The sequence below is a fragment of the Canis lupus genome, chromosome X (genome assembly GCF_011100685.1).
Source record: "Canis lupus familiaris isolate Mischka breed German Shepherd chromosome X, alternate assembly UU_Cfam_GSD_1.0, whole genome shotgun sequence".
Classification (NCBI taxonomy): Eukaryota; Metazoa; Chordata; class Mammalia; order Carnivora; family Canidae; genus Canis; species Canis lupus.
Window position 1 is genome coordinate 28,125,857 of NC_049260.1, and position 19,348 is coordinate 28,145,204.

The 19,348-nt window shown below is 38.8% G+C and overlaps 1 protein-coding gene across 1 annotated transcript in view; it reads right to left on the minus strand.

Annotated features, from left to right (window-relative positions):
- The window catches only part of DMD (dystrophin), a 2,084,073-nt gene that overhangs the window by 1,669,879 nt on the left and 394,846 nt on the right, over positions 1–19,348 (minus strand). Inside the window, 3 exon segments of the mRNA NM_001003343.1 lie at positions 520–638; positions 7,181–7,353; positions 16,322–16,414. Of these exon segments, the coding sequence (NP_001003343.1) occupies positions 520–638; positions 7,181–7,353; positions 16,322–16,414 (385 nt within the window).

Here is a 19,348-nt window from a genome sequence, read left to right on the forward strand (position 1 = left end):
AGGAGAAAATGAATAACCATTCAATGGAGGATTTCCCCCAGAGTGACAAATTATAACAGAAGCAGAGCCAGGAATAGATTTCCTGATTTCAACAGTAAACCATGTTGCCTTTTATAGAATATATGAATGAAATTGGCAAGAGTAGCTAATTAATTATAGCTGATTAGTCTATCAAATCTCTTGGTAGAATAAGCAAAACATGAACTTTTTTTTAACTATTTGGAGTCAATGTACTTCAAATGTAGCATGCTTCATTCATGAGGCGTATACAATTCTAAAGGCTTAAAATTTTTTCTCAAGTTTTACACTTTAGTTTTAGATAATAGTATTTTGAGAACTAAATCCATATAGGACAATTTATAATACACTGCAAGAAGACATCATTTTAAATACATCCTGGATATAGAAAAACATATAATGCATAGTTTCTCTTTCATGCTTAGTTTGTAGAAATGTTAAGTCTGAGATTATAAATATTAAACTATACTAAAAACTATGGTAGTCCAGAAATGTACCGACCTTCAGGATCAAGCAGTTTCTCTATGCCTAATTGATATTTGGCAATGTTGAATGCATGTTCCAGGCGTTGTGTGGCTGACTGCTGGCAAACCACACTATTCCAATCAAACAGGTCTGGCCTGAAACACACACATATAAAAATAAATATAAATCAATTTACAATATTTCACAAGATTCACTTCATTTCTGATTTTTAATTGACAACCCATGCCCATCATTCCTTAAGAGTGTTACTCTTTATTACCCCTCAATAACACTTTTCATTTAACAAGTCACAATTTTACTTGAAAATCCTGAAGAAAACAAAGGAGAATTTATTCTACCTTGCTAAGCAACAAAAAATATATTGATGTCATCCAGTCTCAGAAATTTGAATGCCAGCCATTTGCTGGTAAGTTCCAATTTTATAAGCCTGGCCCAGACTTCTTCCCTAAACTCCAGACTCTAGATTCATCTGTTTATTCAGTATCTCCACTTACAGTCATCATAAGCCTCAGGTGTCCAAAACCAAGCTTCTGGTATTCATCCCCATCACACTCCCCCAACCCACCTACTTTTCTTTTACTTCTCCTTTCCTCAATAATCAAGGACAAGCTTAAACTTGCAGTGGCTCAGACAGAAATCTTGGAGTCTAATTTGCTGACTCTTACTCTTATACAACACTTAGTTGGAAATATATCCAGAATTTGACCACTTCTCACTATCCTTGCTGCCATCACCTCAATCTAAACCACCGTTTTATCTTGCATGGAGTATTTATTGTATTAACTTTCCAACTGCTCCCACCTTTGCCCTTGTTAATCTATTCTAAGCAAAGCTCTCAGAGTGATCTGTTAAAATGTTTCATCATAAACTTCTCAAATCTCTCTTATTGGGGAGTAAAATTCATTGATTTACCTGTGACCTACAAGGCCCAACATCTACTGGCTCCTGGTTAACACTCTGATTATTTCTTGCCTCTCTTCTCATATTCAAACAGGCCTAGGTAGCTTCTGTATTTGCATGTGCTGCTCCTGCCTAGAATTCTCTTACCCCAGACATTGACATGGCTCACTCCTCTACTTCTTTTGTGTCTTTTCTCAAAAGCCACATTATTGGTGAGGCCTTCCCTGCCCTCTCCCCACCTAAAATTACACACTCCCAAATCAAACTCACACATACTCATTCCTTATTCCTTTCTTTCTCATCACCACTTACTACTATTTAATATTTTATATATTTAATAAATCTTGTCTATTTATGTTTCCCCTGCTAGAATGTGGAATACACAATTTTTCCCCTACCAATTTCATTCACTTTTAGAAACCCAGTCTGACACATAGGAGCAGGTCTATAAATATTTGTTGATTAAATATTTGTTGACTCAATATATTTTGTTGACACACAACTAGACAATGGATGAGAACATACTATATGAATATCATTTCACTTGATTATTGAGAAAACACGAAGAAATGTAAGAGGGAGTTATTATCCTATAGGGACTTAAAAACCTAATAAGGAAGAAACCACACACATCATAATAAGTTAAAACGAATTCTAAATGTGAAAAGTACACGTAGTAAGATATAAGGTTTTCTAAAATCTGAAGAGGTCAAGAAATATTTTTTGAGGGTTAAGGGATTCTTAAATGGTGTTTGGAGTTTAGATTTAAGAACTTTTTGAGAAGAGAATTCTGAGTTGTGTGGATATTTAAAAAATCAAAGTTTTTACAGGAGAAAAAAGCAGAATGTGCTCAGTCAGACCTCATGGGCCTGGCTCCATTCAGAGATCATCAGTATCAAGAAGCAGCGGGAGAGTGTTAGGATGGGGAACTGGGATGAGTCTGTGAAAGGCACTGGCTGTTTAAGGAATTACAGTTTATCCCTACAACACTGGAAACTTTTAGTCCAGTGGTTCTTTGCCTTTTCTGGATCACAGATACCTTTGAGAATCTGATGAGCACTGTAAAACTTTCATCCATACACAAACCTGTCCATATCTTTACACATGATTTACATACAATTTTAGGACAATTGGGTCTGTCAATGGACTTCTGCTTAAGAACTCATACTCTGTAAGGGAGGAAATTATAAGGACAGGCTTAGCTGCAATTTTCAAAAACCATTAACTGAAAATAAAGGTACAACTCACTCATTTAACTCTCATCGCCTTTTCTTTACTTGATGCTACCTGGATTAATTTACCAGAATATTGTCTACTTCTTAGGAAGTCTAATGGGTCCTCTATACTCCAAGTTACCCTGGAGAGCAAAAAGTATTTTAGAACCTAAAATATGTATAAGTTGGGAGCAAACTCTAGTAGTGGAAAGACTATAAGAAATAAAAATTAAGTTCTAGACTATTTGGGGAAGTTTTAACTATACTATGCAACCTCTGCCCCACCTTCTTTTCTACATCTCTCAGCAATGGAAGTGGAAATTAATATAGGGGGGAGAGTGTGGGAGACTAGCTTTCTCCCTTGTACTACAATCAACAAAGTTAAATGATTAGGATGAAAAAGAAGAGAGTGCTTCCTCATTCTAGCCCTTTCCCCTTCTCCTCTTGGCCATGAACTAATCACCAGGATGAGGAGCTATCTAAGTCATGTATCTATTTGAGTTTCAGTGCTCTCATTAAAAAAAAAAAAGAAAAAGGAAATGGGGGCCTCTGGGTGGCCGAGTCAGTTAAGCTTCCGCCTTTGGCTCAGGTCATGACCCCAGGGTCTTGGTGTCAAGTTCCAGGTCAGGCTTCCTGTTCAGCTGGGAGTCTGCTGCTGCCTCTTCCTCTCACTCTCTCTGCTCCTCCCCTTCAGCTTGTGCTCTGCTCTCTCTGGTTCACTCTCTCTCTCAAATAAATAAATAAATAAATAAATAAATAAATAAATAAAATATTTTAAAAAAGAAGGAAATGTACTGAGAGGCCTTTAAGATCTCCTCTAGCATTAATGTTTTAAATCATTAAAATTCATCATTTGGGCAGCCTGGGTGGCTCAGCGGTTTAGAGCCACCTCCTGCCCAGGTTGTGATCCTAGAGACCCAGGATGGAGTCCCAGGTCGGGCTCCCTGCATGGAGCCTGCTTCTCCTTCTGCCTGTGTCTCTGCCTCTATCTCTCTCTCTCATGAATAAATAAATAAAATCTTTAAAAAATAATAAAAATAAAATAAAATTCATCATTAATTAACATTTAAATGACTATGATTTCCAAACACATAAAGAATAGTAAGACTAACCAACAGCAGAAGAAAGCTATATACCTTCCTAGGTTAACCCAGACCTGAACCCATAAATAAGAATGTACAACCAAAGTTCACCAGCCTTTTGAGGAAACAGACTAATTGAGTAAGACAATATAGCCTAGTAGATAAGCAGAGTCCTCTATAAATTCAAATCCTGGCTCTACCACATATTAGCCAAATGGTCTTAGGGAAATAATGCAACCTCTCTATGCTTCAGTTTCCCAATAGATGCAATAGGACTAATTATAGTATATATGTCATGAGAAACAGGTGGGATATTTTAATTAGAAGAGTGCCTATGAAATAAAATTAACTTAATAAACATTAACTTCTATTACTTTGTTCAAAGATTAATTAGATTTCTGAAATAATAGTAATGCATTTTCAATTTATAGACTCATGCCAAAAACACCTAGAAGATACATATATAAATGTTACAGATACTGTTGATGCAAGTATAATACTATAAGACAGGAGGGTGGAGGGTGGGATGGCTGAAGAGGAGTGGGAGATACAGGCTTCCAGTAATTGAATGAATAAGTCACAGAAATAAAAAGCACAGCATAGGGAATGTAATCAATGATACTATAATAACATTGCATGCTGACACATGGTAGCTACACTTGTGGTGGGCATAGCATAGGGCATAGAGTTGTTGAATCCCTATGCTGCATATCTGAAACTAAGGTAACATTGTGTGTCAACCATACTCAAAAGAAATTCTTTTAAGAACATTATAATAACAAAATGGAAAGTGGAAAGGAAAGAAGACGAAGAAGTGTGATAATTCTGTCATCTGTTATATCAGGTAGTCAACAGATCTTGTCTAAACTTGATGAGACAAGTTTAGAATACCACTTAAAGTAATGCAGGCAACAATTTTAAGAATGGAATGATTTTATTATAGCAATCAAATTAGGAAATAGATGGGAAAAAGAGATGCACTTTACGGGCTTCACATCAAGGAGTAAATCCATCTACTGTCAGATATCAATTATTCAGGAAAGAAAAATACATAATTATGAAAACTATTGGAAAAAACAAAAGAAGCTGCTGACAGTAACCACTTTTAGGAAGTAGAGGGAGTTGGGGTCTTAAAGATATTCTGTTTTGTTTTTTTCCTTTGCAACCCCCTCTAACGTCTCCCTTTTTTCTAACCACATGCTATTATCTCTATGGTAATAAATTAAAATAAAGAATTGGGAAGAAAATTTAATTGTAACATTATACTTACTACAACTTATATGTATATTTTGAGTATTTGTAGACAATTATCATTTAGTTTTCCCACAAAAGTAGAATCTGGCTTCCATTTAACTGCCCTGTAGTCAACTTTGTGTTTTAATATAATATTTCTAATTTCATACATATTGAGATAAAATTTAGCCTTAAACAGATATAAAGCCATCAATATCCTAATCTTTGGCAAGGCTCTTTGTCAAACCCTATGCTCTATATTAAGTGCATGCCTTTGTTCTATATAGCTTAGTCTCTCACTTATTGAAATCAGAACACCTCATGACATTCCTAAGTGTACCAATGACAGTCACCTTGGAACAGAAAGTTCAACCTTTTTTTTCTTTAGGTAAACAATATGAACATCTGTCAAAGACAAAAAGAGGGAGATGATTCATTAAAGAGCATTATCGACTGTGAGAAACCTCTTGAAAACTAACCATGTTATATATGAAAAGGTAGTTACTGATGATTCATTCAATATGACAGAAGAGAATATATAAATGATATTTTGAGAGAGAAAGAGTAGGTCAGGGACAGACAGCAGGGCAATCTGGAAATGTTTATTGTATTACAAATATATTCAGAAATCACAAAATATAATATTAACAAACGTAGTGTGTGAACATGCTGGCAGGACTGAAGTCTTCCACTTGAAAAGAATATGCTAAAGAGCCAACAAGAACCACATAACCCGATCCTCAGTATTTCTGTTCATCTGCAAACATGTACATGAACAGCAAGATCAATATGTTCAGGCCCTTACTGTGAAGCATGTGGCTGCATAAATCAGTACTGACTTATAATGCAAAACGAATGCCTCTTATTCCTTCTCATCTGGCTGTATTGAAGCCGTGCAGTATTTTTCTTCGTGTCATACTTAGGAAAAACAACGTGTTAACACTGCTTAACATGCCAAATGAGTGTGAGTTTGCCTCCTTTTGAAAATCAGGTTGCTGAGTCACTCACCTGGAAACTCAGTCTGGATGGGGTTAATTAAATCCAGCTGGAGCAAGACACCTGACAAAGCTTCTTATTGAGAATGCATTTGTTCTTAGATTGAGTTTTAGCATGAAGAAAATTTATATTCTAGACTTTTCTAGAAACAAGACCAGCATAGGGAAATGGGAGCCTCCTCAAGAAAAGAAAGATCAAAGTGAGAAAAGATAAGCTGCATTGAAAATCAGGGCAGATGCAGTCCAGTGGCGTTTCAAACGCAGTTAACAAGGCAATGTATCTGACCCTGGGGATTGGGTTGGTTAAAGAGATGGGTAACAGGAAAGCCAAAGCGGATATCCCTTAGAGTGAATGTATTATACATACAATATATATTTATATATCACATATAATATACATGAATGTATTATATGGACATATTTCCCATGTTGTTTTGCTTTTTCTTGAACAAGTAATTTACTAAGCTTCTTTTCTTTTACAAGAAAAAGCAAAGAACTATTTTGTTATCTTAGAAAATGTAAGTGTATGGAATACAGTTAAGAACATTTGGTTCACTATATTACAATGAGTTCTTTTTATGAAGATCCACAGAACTCTCTTTCAGTGCTTTACAGCAATTGCTCTGCTGTTCCAGAGCAATTGTTTCTTTTGATATTCTAAGCACTGAGTCATAGAATTAATTGTGGTCTGCTCTTTGCCTTGGTTGCTAAGATGCTCCAAGCCTCTTTTAATCCCGAAATATATTTTTAAAAAAAATACAGAGGGCCCTCTGTATTTGCTGAGTGTGTATCTGACAAGAGAAATGTTTCTTTTTCACATTATTAACCTTATGATAGTAATTAATTTTACTACAGCCACTCACAGGAGATTTGAACCATGTTAGCTCTATTGTTCCGGCCCCTACTAACTAATACATTATTTGTTTAGAAAGACCAACTCCATTCTTAGCCAAGTTAGAACTTAACCTTGATTTTCTGGCAGATTCCCAATTTCAAATATGTTGGTCCGTTTGCCCCCCACCATAACCACATTCACACTCCAGTATTTTAATATTTCAACAACGAAATGATATATCACATAAAAATAGGATATCCCTATTCAGTACATTTCAGTGGATAGTCAGATCAGTATGGTTAAATACATAACATGTTACATAGCAGGAAATGAGCTGGAACCACACTGGTGAAAAAAGATATCAGTCTCTAAATCAATACTTACAAAAATTAGTCAATATCTCAGTGGTCTCCTTACCTATGACTGTGGATGAGAGCGTTCAAAGCCAGGCCATCAGACCAGCTGGTGGTGAAGTTAATGACATTAACCTGTGGATAATTACGAGTTGATTGTCGGACCCAGCTCAGGAGAATCTTTTCACTGTTGGTTTGTTGCAATCCAGCCATGATATTTTTCATTACATTTTTGACCTACATGTGGAAAGAAATTTTCGTAAGAAAATGCCTTCCCTGAACAAGAACCACACAAATTTCAATTTAAATGTCCTAATCTTCAGTAATAAGCGGTAGGAATTTTAGAGTCAATTAGTAATGAGAAATAATAGATTCTACCAGGACGGAGTCCATTCTAGTTAGTTAGGAATCTACTCTGATTGGTAGGTGTCACCATACACTACTTATTGCACACGTTTAACATCACTCCTAGATTCTGCTACATTAAACTTTTAAGTTCGTGCTTTTAGAATTGCTCATCTAGCTTTCAATGGATATGGCAGGAAGGAGTGTACAAAAACATCAGACTGGGATCCCTGGGTGGCGCAGGGGTTTGGCGCCTGCCTTTGGCCCAGGGCGCGATCCTGGAGACGCGGGATCGAATCCCACGTCAGGCTCCCGGTGCATGGAGACTACTTCTCCCTCTGGCTATGTCTCTGCCTCTCTCTCTCTCTCTCTGTATGACTATCATAAATAAAATTAAAAAAAAAAAACATCAGACTTGTTATTGACCAAGGACTTAATATTAGTGGTGTTAGGACAGAAAGTATGGCACAGTAGCTAAGAGAATGAGCTTACTTTATTTAAACCTCGGTTCAAATTTTTACTTTGCTATTAACAATTTGTGTTAATTGGGCCATTTAAAAGGTTATCTTTTTTTTAGGCCTCTGTTTCTTATACATCCAAGGTTGTTTTAAGAATAAAGGACAACTGAGGATCCCTGGGTAGCTCAGCGGTTTAGCGCCTGCCTTCTGCCTAGGGCGTGATCCTGGAGTCCCGGGATCAAGTCCCACATCGGGCTCCCTGCACGGAGCCTGCTTCTCCCTCTGCCTGTGTCTCTGCCTCTGTGTGTGTGTGTGTGTGTGTATCTCTCATAAATAAATAATAAAATTTAAAAAAAGAGAAAACAGTAAATAAAATTTTTAAAAAAGAGTAAGAAAAAGAGTATAGGTTTATACTATAACTTAAAATAATGCAAATTATGTTTACTGATCAAAATGAAAAAAGAACAGAAAAATGAGTTTACCTATTTAAAGTAAAAAACAAATGAACAAAAACAATGAAAGAGAAAGTATCTCTAAAAGCTGTGAATGTACACAGCTTTTGGGGCTTTTTGTTCATTTGTTTTTGTTTTGTAGTCAGTCTGGTTTAGTTTGTTACAGCTTTTTTCAGGAAAGAGATTCACATGCAAGAGAAGGACAAAGGTTACAAATGCCCAAAACATGGTGCAGCACTCTGGCTCGTTTGTGAGGCCTCTCAGGTCACAGGAAATGACATTTAAGAAGCTGCTTTTGTATTTTAAAAAATGTCATAAAATCCCATTGAAGGTACCTACACAGCATAGGTCCTTAGATGAACACAAGAGGCACATCCCACCTCTGCAGGGGTGGTCAGAGACCTGCTCTGGTGTGTAGAAGCACAGTGCCGGTGGCCCCCCAGAAGTGTTTGGCTAGACCTACCTGCCCAGCGACACAGGATACTGTCAGTGTTTTTTCAGGGTGTTCTTGATATTTTGGACCTGATAAGCTAATCTCTGAGCTTTTCTATGAAACAGTCTTAGAAGAATAAGACTGAAGAAGCCACGGTCTCCAAAAACATGAAGTGTCAGTTATGATCACGGAGACCCACTCTTTCCTAGATGACAAGGCAAAGGTCAGCTTTCTCCCTGCCTCAGGAATGAAGAGGGACCTGACACTCCCTGAACAAAAGAACCTTGGAAGGATCGTTGTCGACAAAGTCCCTGGGGTGAGCAGGGTCACCAAATGCACAGAAAACCACTGGCGCCTGGAGGGTTGTCTTACTCGTCCTCGCACCCCGCCCTCCTTCCTCCTGCAGCACGAAATGCTCCCCGGGACGGGGTAACAGGCTGTCTTCTCTGCCCCCTTGTGTTTCTTTTTCAGCAGCGAGGTTAAGGGCCTAGGGTTGTGAGGCAGAGGTCGGGAAAAGAGGAGGTCCATTCAAGATGCCCTCACGCGCAGAGTGGTGAGGTGGTGCTAGGACAAGCGGCGTCCTTTTGTGTACTGGGCTCAGGAAGGTCACCGTGGGACTGTGGGCGGGCCACTCTGTCGCGGCTTCCACCGCTGCTCCTTGAGACGTCACAGCCCCGGTCCCGGCGCACACTGTCCCCATGGCCGCACTCCAGCCACAGGCTGCAGGCGTGAGGGCCCGTGTGGCCCGGGTTGCCTGGGCACTGGCCGGACTTCCAACGGGCTTGGCATCGGCACTTTCTTCTTCTGCCTTTCTGGCTGTCGCCTGCGGAGTCTCCTCGCCTGAGGAATTTGGCCTAGTCGTTAAAGGTCACGGCGAAGCCCCTTGCAAGCAGGATGGTGGCAAAGAAGCCAACCCTGCCCAGCTGAGCTGAAAGCCCCGTCCGAGGATTTGGCAACGGCTGCAACAGAGATGGCGGCAGACACGAGGGCCGCCGCGACCCTGCGTAGGAAGCCCATCAAGGGCCAGCGCGAGCCCTCGCACTGTCGCTCAGCCGCAGGGCATCGGCACAGCGGAGGCGGAGGGTCTGCAGAAGTCCTGCGGGGAGCGCACCGGAAGGTGGCTGCTGAGGACACAACGCAGCGCGGGTGACAAAGGACCCCCGACCCCGCCAGCAGGAGGCGACCTCAGAGCGAGCAGAAGAGGGCGCCCCCGTGGCCGGCGGAACCGGAAGGACCCAGGCTCTAGACTAGTTTCCGGGCGGGGGGAGGGCCTGCGGGTCACGAGGCTCCGCGGGCCACGAGCCTGCTCCTCCCTCCCCTCTCTCGCAAAAGCCAGAAGAGAAGTGGAAACCCAGACCTTGGGGGAAGGACAAAAAGGCCAGACTCTTGAGTTTATTTTTATTAATTTCTGCACATTCGATTCTCTTGTAGGCTTTGTGCAATGCTGTATTTCCAAGTTGCATTCTTCTAACGAATCTGATGCAGAAATCCATTCTAAACATTTCTCTAGCTTTCAAGAATGCAGTGACACCACATTATAGAACCGTCCACATATCCTAGTAAAGGCAAAATTACTAGGCAGCTTTTTAAATATAAGTCAGGACCCTTATCATATACCTGAAGGAAAAATATAAGTAAACGTGATTAGTTTTTGCCACCAAGGGCTTTCTCTTTGGAAAGCATAAGGTCCATATACTACCAACATTTGATCAGATGATGAATATTTATTGCGTATTCTAAATATGACATTTTATTTTGCTTCTTCATCCATGTAGAAGTTAACAAGGTCCTCCGGGGAAAATACATATTTTAACATCTTCAATGTTAGTCATCTTTTTATGAAAGAGTAGATGCAAATTTTAGGGTAGACTTAAATCTAACTTTAAAATACTTGAAAAGGATTTGAGATGATGCTTTGTAAATGTGGTAATGATTTGAAGATGTGAAATCTTTGCATATGTTTATCACCATCCCTTGATAGCCAAATCTATTATTTAGAGGTAGATTATCCAGTTTTCTTAATTCCTTCCTGGCCTGCTTATTTAGTCAGTTACTCAGTGAATAAATAGGTCAAATAGTTATATAAGATACATTATTTTTCGCATCACATTCTAAAGTTATAAGGGGCACAACACAACTTCCATGCACAGTAAGTGCAAGACATGTATTTTGTGTCCTGTGCTGAACTCGGGCTGGACTCAGCACACACTGGCTCAGTGGTGGTGATTTGCACTGATCAGGCAACCCTCCCATGATGAATGGCTCTCATTTGTGAAATGCTTGGCCAGACTGCCCTCTATGCACATAATGTTAAAGGACAACACAGCATTCAATCCAAAACTCCTTTGGCATCATTATGTCATTAATTCAGCTTATCATCCTCAGCCTCACTAGTATTGCTTCTTCTATTTGGGTACAAATGCTACTAAGAAAAAAATAATAATAATAGGGGAAATGTAAGATGATCCATTCTTTCCCTACCTAAAAGACAATTAACAAGAAATCTTTATTAAGGACCAATCTTCCATCAGACACTGAGCTGGTCCTAAGGTGAGTCTTAAAGTGGAAAGATTTCCCATCCTTTGGGCTTATAGGCCCTAAGAAAGAAAATCAATTTAAACAAATGTGTGCATGAGTGTGTGTGCATACAGCTCTGCATCTGTTTTTAAAAGGAAAAAGTTGAAATGTCTATGAGCAGTGATTTCACAAAATGACTAGGAGTTAACAGGGCAAAGAAGGCATGATGGATATGGAGATGCACCACCAAAATTATCGTTCAAGGAACAGATTGTTGCTGTAGCTGTCACAGCCTGCACCTGTGAGTCCTCTCAGGGACTGTCGCCTAAGGTCAAATCCTTCCTAGGGCAGCCCAGATCTAGGAACTGATGAAGAGAAATGGTATAAAGACCAAACCATGGGGGCAGCCCTTGTGGCTCAGCAGTTTGGCACTGCCTTCGGCCCAGGGCCTGATCCTGACCCGGCATCAAGTCCCACATCGAGCTCACTGCATGGAGCCTGCTTCTCCCTCTGCCTGTGTCTCTGCCTGTCTTTCTCTTTCTCTCTCACTCTCTCTCAGGAATAAATAAATAAAATACTTTTTAAAATGTTAAAAAAAAGACCCAACCATGTCAGCCCCACTGAGAAACCACACTAAAAGGTTGCTATTCTAGCTCCCAGTTCCCAGTGGGGTTGAAAACCACTGTGGCTGGGTGTACATCATAGCTTCAGTGCTTCTCCCTTCAGCTAACTTCTTCCCTCCTCAAGTGCTGGTCCCAAAGGTATGCTTCAATTAATGTCCTGCCTGCTCAATTCAACATCTACTTCCCACAGTCCATCCCGTGATGGAAAGGAGTCATGGTGAAGGGGTAGGAGTAAAGACGGGTAGGGATAATTCTTCTACAAAGAAAGGCTGTGTGTGAAGAAGACTAATGCACACAGGATACTAGGTAGGCAGTTTACAGCAAGGTCTTCCGTCAATGTAAAACCCATTTTTCTCCTGCATGATGGGCAAATAATAAGTAAATAAATATTGCAGTGTAAAGTAGCCCTGGATTTGAATATTTCCTTTGACTTAGCCAGCAAAGGTCAGATCTGACCTATGAGAGCACACCATTGTTAACAGGGTATGTTTGTATCTCCAGCTGGTTGTCAGAACCAAACTGACCACCCTAAAAAGGATGGTTTGCACTTAAAAAAGAAGGAAGAAAAAGATGCCAAACACAAACCGTCAACTTCACAACTTTGTTCAAGCTGCTTATTCCTCAATATAGGCATTACTTTTCAGGCTAACAATTTTATGTACATGGAAACTGGAAAAACAGTGATAGGAAAGAGAGGGTAGGCATTCCTGACCTTTTACAAGTTCAAAGAGAAGTCCTCCATGGCACTATTAATAACATAGTATGTGGCACTGGAACAAAAGATTCACATCTTTCCATCTCTTAATGTCATTCTCAATCTGATAGATCTGGAAAATACCTAAGGTTGGCCAGAGTGTCCTTTAATCTCTGCTGAGATTCAAGGGCTTCTTTGACTACTTGATAGGAAGGCAAATATGTACTCTTGGTGAAAATACCTTTTAGGATTCAATGGGTTATGATGAAGAGTACTGAGCAGGAAGAATTTTTTAAGTGTGTTTAGTAGTTTTAAAAGGACCAAGCAGTGTGATAGAAGAGAGATAAGATAAAGAGGCAGAGGCTGAGAAGAGTCTACATCCTTGCAATCACAAGGATATGGTGATTCAAGGACACAGGAGTAAAACAACAGACGACTGTAAGAGAGGTCTCAGACAAGGAAAGACTACAAAAGCATTCCTTCTGATATTCCCAAATGTGAAAGCCCCTCCACATGTTAATTATTAAAAATGAGCAAGCTCACAAACAAATGAAAAAAGTATCAGGGTAGTTTTGAAACTATATTGCAGTGAGTTGAGATGGAGTTGGAAAGGGTTTTGAGAAAACAAGAAAGTGCTTGTCTATGAAATATAGTCTGGATGAAAAATACAATTAAAATTGCCTTCTGGTCTCTGTGCATGCCTAACTTTTCCATCTACACAACTTTAGTGTCTTCTGCAAGATGGGGTCCCTCCATGAACCATTTGTAACCACGCCATAAGACAAATCAATTGATAGTCCATTAGAAACTTCTGCAACAATTTTACAAGGTCCTACATATGTCTGTTGAGTTTAATTATAAAATGACTTGGGTTTTGTGTGTCTTTTTATTTCATTTTTGTAATGCTTCAGTTTTATTATAATTTACAATGAAAAAGAGGGAAAAACTGTTCTTTTCTCAAGACAAAGCAACAGGAGTAAACCAGTTTGGTGAAGGGTCCTGTGTTGGCTTGCTGGTTCCACTTGATACCATTGCTATATGGAAAAAGCCCAGAATTGGGAATCTCAGGTTCATTTGTGGTTCTTATGGTCTATTTTCTGTTGTCATCCACTATGCTGTCCTCTATCTCTTCCCATGTGGCTGTGAATTAGGATTGAGCCTGTTCCGAGTATTTGGAATAAAAAGGTAGGGGAGTCAATTGGGTCAATATGGGGCTCATTTCAACTGCAGAGTTGAATAGGTAACCTCTGGTCTACCCACTGACTCTGAGCAGGAGCAAAGTACAATTCAAGTTAAGTCAACCCTACTAAATGAAGTAGAGATACTTGCTACAATGAGGATAAACCTCAAATACTATGTTCAGTGAAAGAAACTAGGTATAAAAGAACACTTACTATATCATTTCATTGACATGAAATATCCAAAAAGACAGACATAGGAACAGATAAATGGTTGCCCAGTGCTGGGGTTTGGAGTGGGGAGTGACTATAAAGAGACAAGATTTGTTTTTAGGTTGGTGGAAGTATGCTAAAATTAGATTGTTCTTATGATTATACAACCCTGTAAAAATCCCAAAAGCTTTGACAGATTGGGGGGGGGAAACTGTTCCTTACTCAAAATAATTTGAGAGGCACTGGGCAAGAGAACTAAACCAGTTGATACATTTTGAATTTTATACTTAGAATGGGTGAATTTATGATACATAAATTACATATAAAAATCTGTTTTATAAAGAAATTAATCACTGCTAGTAAAAGACCAGACATCCCAATTTTCCTCCAGATTCTTAAAATATGAGTAGAAAACTCCAAGAAATCAAAATTATTCATATGATACACCTATGGTGACAATGATGTACTACACTGAGTGCTTTACAGATATTCTCTCATTCAATCCTGACAAGAAATATACATGTTAATTATTTTTTTTTCTGTTTTGACAGCAAGAGAGTATAGCCCCAAAAGACATGAACAGAAATCTCACAGAGGAAGACATAGACATGGCCAACATGCATATGAGAAAATGCTCTGCATCACTTGCCATCAGGGAAATACAAATCAAAACTACAATGAGATACCACCTCACACCAGTGAGAATGGGGAAAATTAACAAGGCAGGAAACAACAAATGTTGGAGAGGATGCGGAGAAAAGGGAACCCTCCTACACTGTTGGTGGGAATGTGAACTGGTGCAGCCACTCTGGAAAACTGTGTGGAGGTTCCTCAAACAGTTAAAAATATACCTGCCCTACGACCCAGCAATTGCACTGTTGGGGATTTACCCCAAAGATACAAATGCAATGAAACGCCGGGACACCTGCACCCCGATGTTTCTAGCAGCAATGGCCACGATAGCCAAACTGTGGAAGGAGCCTCGGTGTCCAACGAAAGATGAATGGATAAAGAAGATGTGGTTTATGTATACAATGGAATATTACTCAACTATTAGAAATGACAAATACCCACCATTTGCTTCAACGTGGATGGAACTGGAGGGTATTATGCTGAGTGAAGTAAGTCAGTCGGAGAAGGACAAACATTATATGTTCTCATTCATTTGGGGAATATAAATAATAGTGAAAGGGAAAACAAGGGAAGGGAGAAGAAATGTGTGGGAAATATCAGAAAGGGAGACAGAACGTAAAGACTGCTAACTCTGGGAAACGAACTAGGGGTGGTAGAAGGGGAGGAGGGCGGGGGGTGGGAGTGAATGGGTGACGGGCACTGGGCGTTATTCTGTATGTTAGTAAATTGAACACCAATAAAAAAAAAAAAAAAAAAAAAAAAAAAAGAGAGTATAGCCCCAAAAGGGATTTCATTATACCCAATGTCAGTATAAGATGGTAAATGGGGGAGTTGAAATTTAAGTTCATGTTGGTCTGACTGAAAAAATGCATACTCTTAACTAAAACCAAATGACCTTTGATCTGTTTTGCAGAGGTCCAACATATATATACACATTCAGAAAACCTTTTGCTGAGTGTTCAGAAAAAAAATGCAATTCCCAAATCAGATTATGAAGTTAATTTGTATGTATAACATATATATATAGATAATCATATCCCACTAATCTTTTTTTTTTAATTTATGATAGTCACACAGAGAGAGAGAGAGAGAGAGAGGCAGAGACACACAGGCAGAGGGAGAAGCAGGCTCCATGCACCGGGAGCCCGACGTGGGATTCGATCCCGGGTCTCCAGGATCGTGCCCTGGGCCAAAGGCAGGCACCAAACCGCTGCGCCACCCAGGGATCCCCCACTAATCTTTTACTGGCATTAATTTATATTGAGAATACAAAAAATTCACAGTCTCATTCATTTGGTAGTGATTAACAGTTTATTGCAAAACTGTAGATTCATGCATAGGTGGGTTATAAAAGACATATATTTGAGAAAAAATAGTCTTATTAACCTATTGATGAGATTGGTCTTTTTTGTCTCATCTCCACACATTGAAGTAAAATTTAGAAAAATATTCCTGCAAATGTTCTAGAATCTGTTTTATAATCTGCTGATCCATCCCATCTCAAATGACGTCAGTCGTGCCCATTTAAAAGGCAGTGCTATGGAGATGGGCTTTGTATTGCCAGAGGTATATATGTCTGTTTTGCAGGTCAAGAATAAAAATGAAAGGAAGAATCAGAAACATTTTTCACAACAAGAAAACATTCATCAGGATTCTTACCTGCCAGTGGAGGATTATATTCCAAATCAAACCAAGAGTCAGTTTGTGATTTCCATCTACTATGTCAGTACTTCCAATGTTCACTAAATCAACCTGTTAAAGATAAAGGGAAAACATTTAAAGGAAAGAGACAAAATGTCCATTTGGGAAGAAAACAAAATTGCATTTAGCTATTTTCAGAGCCTAAACAGTATTACAGCTTTTAAAAAATAATCTAAAAATGAAACAAAATGCATTTGTAAATGCACTCTCTTTAACAAACAAGTGCCCCTGAACACATTTGCAAAGAGATAGGAAATGAATGTACTTTTAGTATATAAACAGATGACTGCAGATTAAAGAGGCCAATCAGAATATCTTCAAATAAAATGTATAACAATGATAACTCATAAAGGATGCCTAAAATTAAGATGTGCTTCCTAATACAAAATTGAAACTCAATAAAAAGAAATTTCCTCAGTCCTTTAATCTTGCTCAAAAGAGTGCTATTACAATTAGGGGTGACTGCATTTGACTAAAATGGCCTTGCTTTAGAAACAGATATTAGAACTCTAATAAATAATGGAGCCCTCTTCGCTTTAAGTTTGGGGATCAAAATCTGGCAGGCTATTTTTTTTTAAGGATAATTCTATCTCCTGTCCTTTATGTTCCTAATATTTTTAGGTGGAGTCAGAATAAACATAAGCATCAGGCAAATAAAATAGGTGAATGAAGAGATGTTCAACATTATTAGCCATTAGGAAAAAGCAAATTATAACCACAATGAGCTAGCACTATGCACTTATCATAATGGCTAAAATTTTTAAATAGTGACAACATCAAATGCCAGTGAGGATATGGACAAACTGGATCACTCACGCATTGCTGGGGAAAATGTAAATAGTACAGACCAGAGTGCCTGGAAAACATTTTGGTCCTTTCTTGCAAAACTTAGCATGGGGGATGCGTGGGTGGCTCAGCGACTGGGCATCTGCCTTTGGCTCAGGGTGTGGTCTCAGAGTTTCGGGATCAAGTCCTACATTGGGCTCCCCTCGAGGAGCCTGCTTCTCCCTCTGCCTATGTCTCTGCCTCTCTCTGTGTGTGTCTCTCATGAATAAATAAATAAATAAGTCTTTAAAAAAAAAACTCAACATGGGCTTAGCATACAATCCAGCAACTGGGCTCTTGGGCATTTATCCCAAAGCAATGAAAACTTATATTTTTACAAAACCCTATGTGTACATGTTCATATCAGCTTTATTTGTAATGGTCAAACACAGCCATCTGGGAGAACAGCCCAGTTGTTCTTCAGGGGTGAAGGGTTAAACAAGCTGTAGTACATCCGTACCATGGAATCCCACTCTGCAATGAAAATAAACTGTTGATAAATGCAGCAACTTGGGTAAATCTCATAGGAATTATGCTGAGTTGAAAAAACAAGGCAAATCTCAAAGGGTTTCAGATACAATGATTAACTATAATGGTTTTGAATACACAAAGTTAAAGCAATTGATACCAGAGATCAGGGTGAGGGAGTGGGGTAGGTGGATGTGGTTCTAAAATGGCATAGTGGTGGATCCTTGTGGTGATGAATCTGTTCTGCATTTTGTCTGTGATGGTAGAGACACACATGCACAGATGTGAAAATGTACAGAGTTTAAAGCACCTGTCCATGCATACTTGAGTGCAAGTAAAACTCAAGAAATATGAATACTAAAATAAATAAATAAATAAATAAATAAATAAATAAATAAATAAATAAATAATAAATACTATTGGTGGCTTGTATCAATGTTGATATGTGTAGTGATATCATTGTACAATTTTACAGTATACCACCATTGGGGTAAAGCTTGGCTACAGGAACACAGGATCTCTCTGTATTATTTCTTACAACTATATGTGAATTTGCAATTATCTCAAAATAAAAAGATTAACTAAGAAATGGACATCCAGGGATACTTTAAAAGGAGAAAATATCACAGTAAATAGGCAACTTCAGATTAAGGTCTGTAGAGTGGATGTGAAACTGTCAGAGCAGGAGTGAGGGTTAAGAAGTAACTCATATTTCTTTCCCAATTTACCATTCTTGGCTCACTGATCCTTTTGGTTGAATTTCTTTTGGCTGCCTCCAGGATCCTACCATTTTTTCTTATCCTAAGGGCAGCAACCTGAGAGACTTGCCTAATCCTCATCTTCCCATGGATATGTTCTCTAAATAGCCAAGAGTCATTTTAATTAAACCTTTCATTTTCTAAGGCTCCAAACCCTTACTGGTCTACATGTCACTCCAACCTGTCTTTTCCATTAGTTTCTTCCTTCAGTAAGAAGGGTCCACCATTCTATCACTCAATGATAAATTATATTCCTTATCATTCATCTAAATTTTCTAGATGTTATTAATCACAACTTGAAAATATGAAGCTGTCTGGGAAATCAAGGTGAAAACAATAAAAAGGCTACCATTTGGTATAATTGTTAAATCACTCCCAATTATGCCTTCTATAAAGTTACTTACAGGTCCAATGGATAATCAAATATTCAAATTTATTTTTGTATCCCAACTATATAAACATTATTGGTGTAATGGCTTAAAACAAATAAAGAATACAGAAAAGAATGTAGAATCACTTGAATAAGGATAGACGATCAAAGTATAAGTCCATAGTTTAATTCCAAATATATTTTATAGTAGAGGATATTACTGAGCTATGCAATAGATTAGATGTGAGGATTGGTACCACATGGACTTCACAGCGGAGTCAGCCTGAAGTAGTATGTAAATGGACATTTCACTAAGGTTCAGCTGAGGAGTGGATAAATGGAAGTCCTGAAAACTAGTTAACATGAAGACTTTGACTTTCTTGGATAGAGCAAAGTCAAAGTGATACTGCCATTATAAGATATTACATGTTGACGATGGTGGAAGAGTAGGGGTCCTCAACTCACCTGGCCCCACAAACACCTAAATAATTTTCAAAACATCCTGAACACCTATGAATTCGACCTGAGATTTTAAGAGAGGACAGCTGGAATGCTACAGAGAGA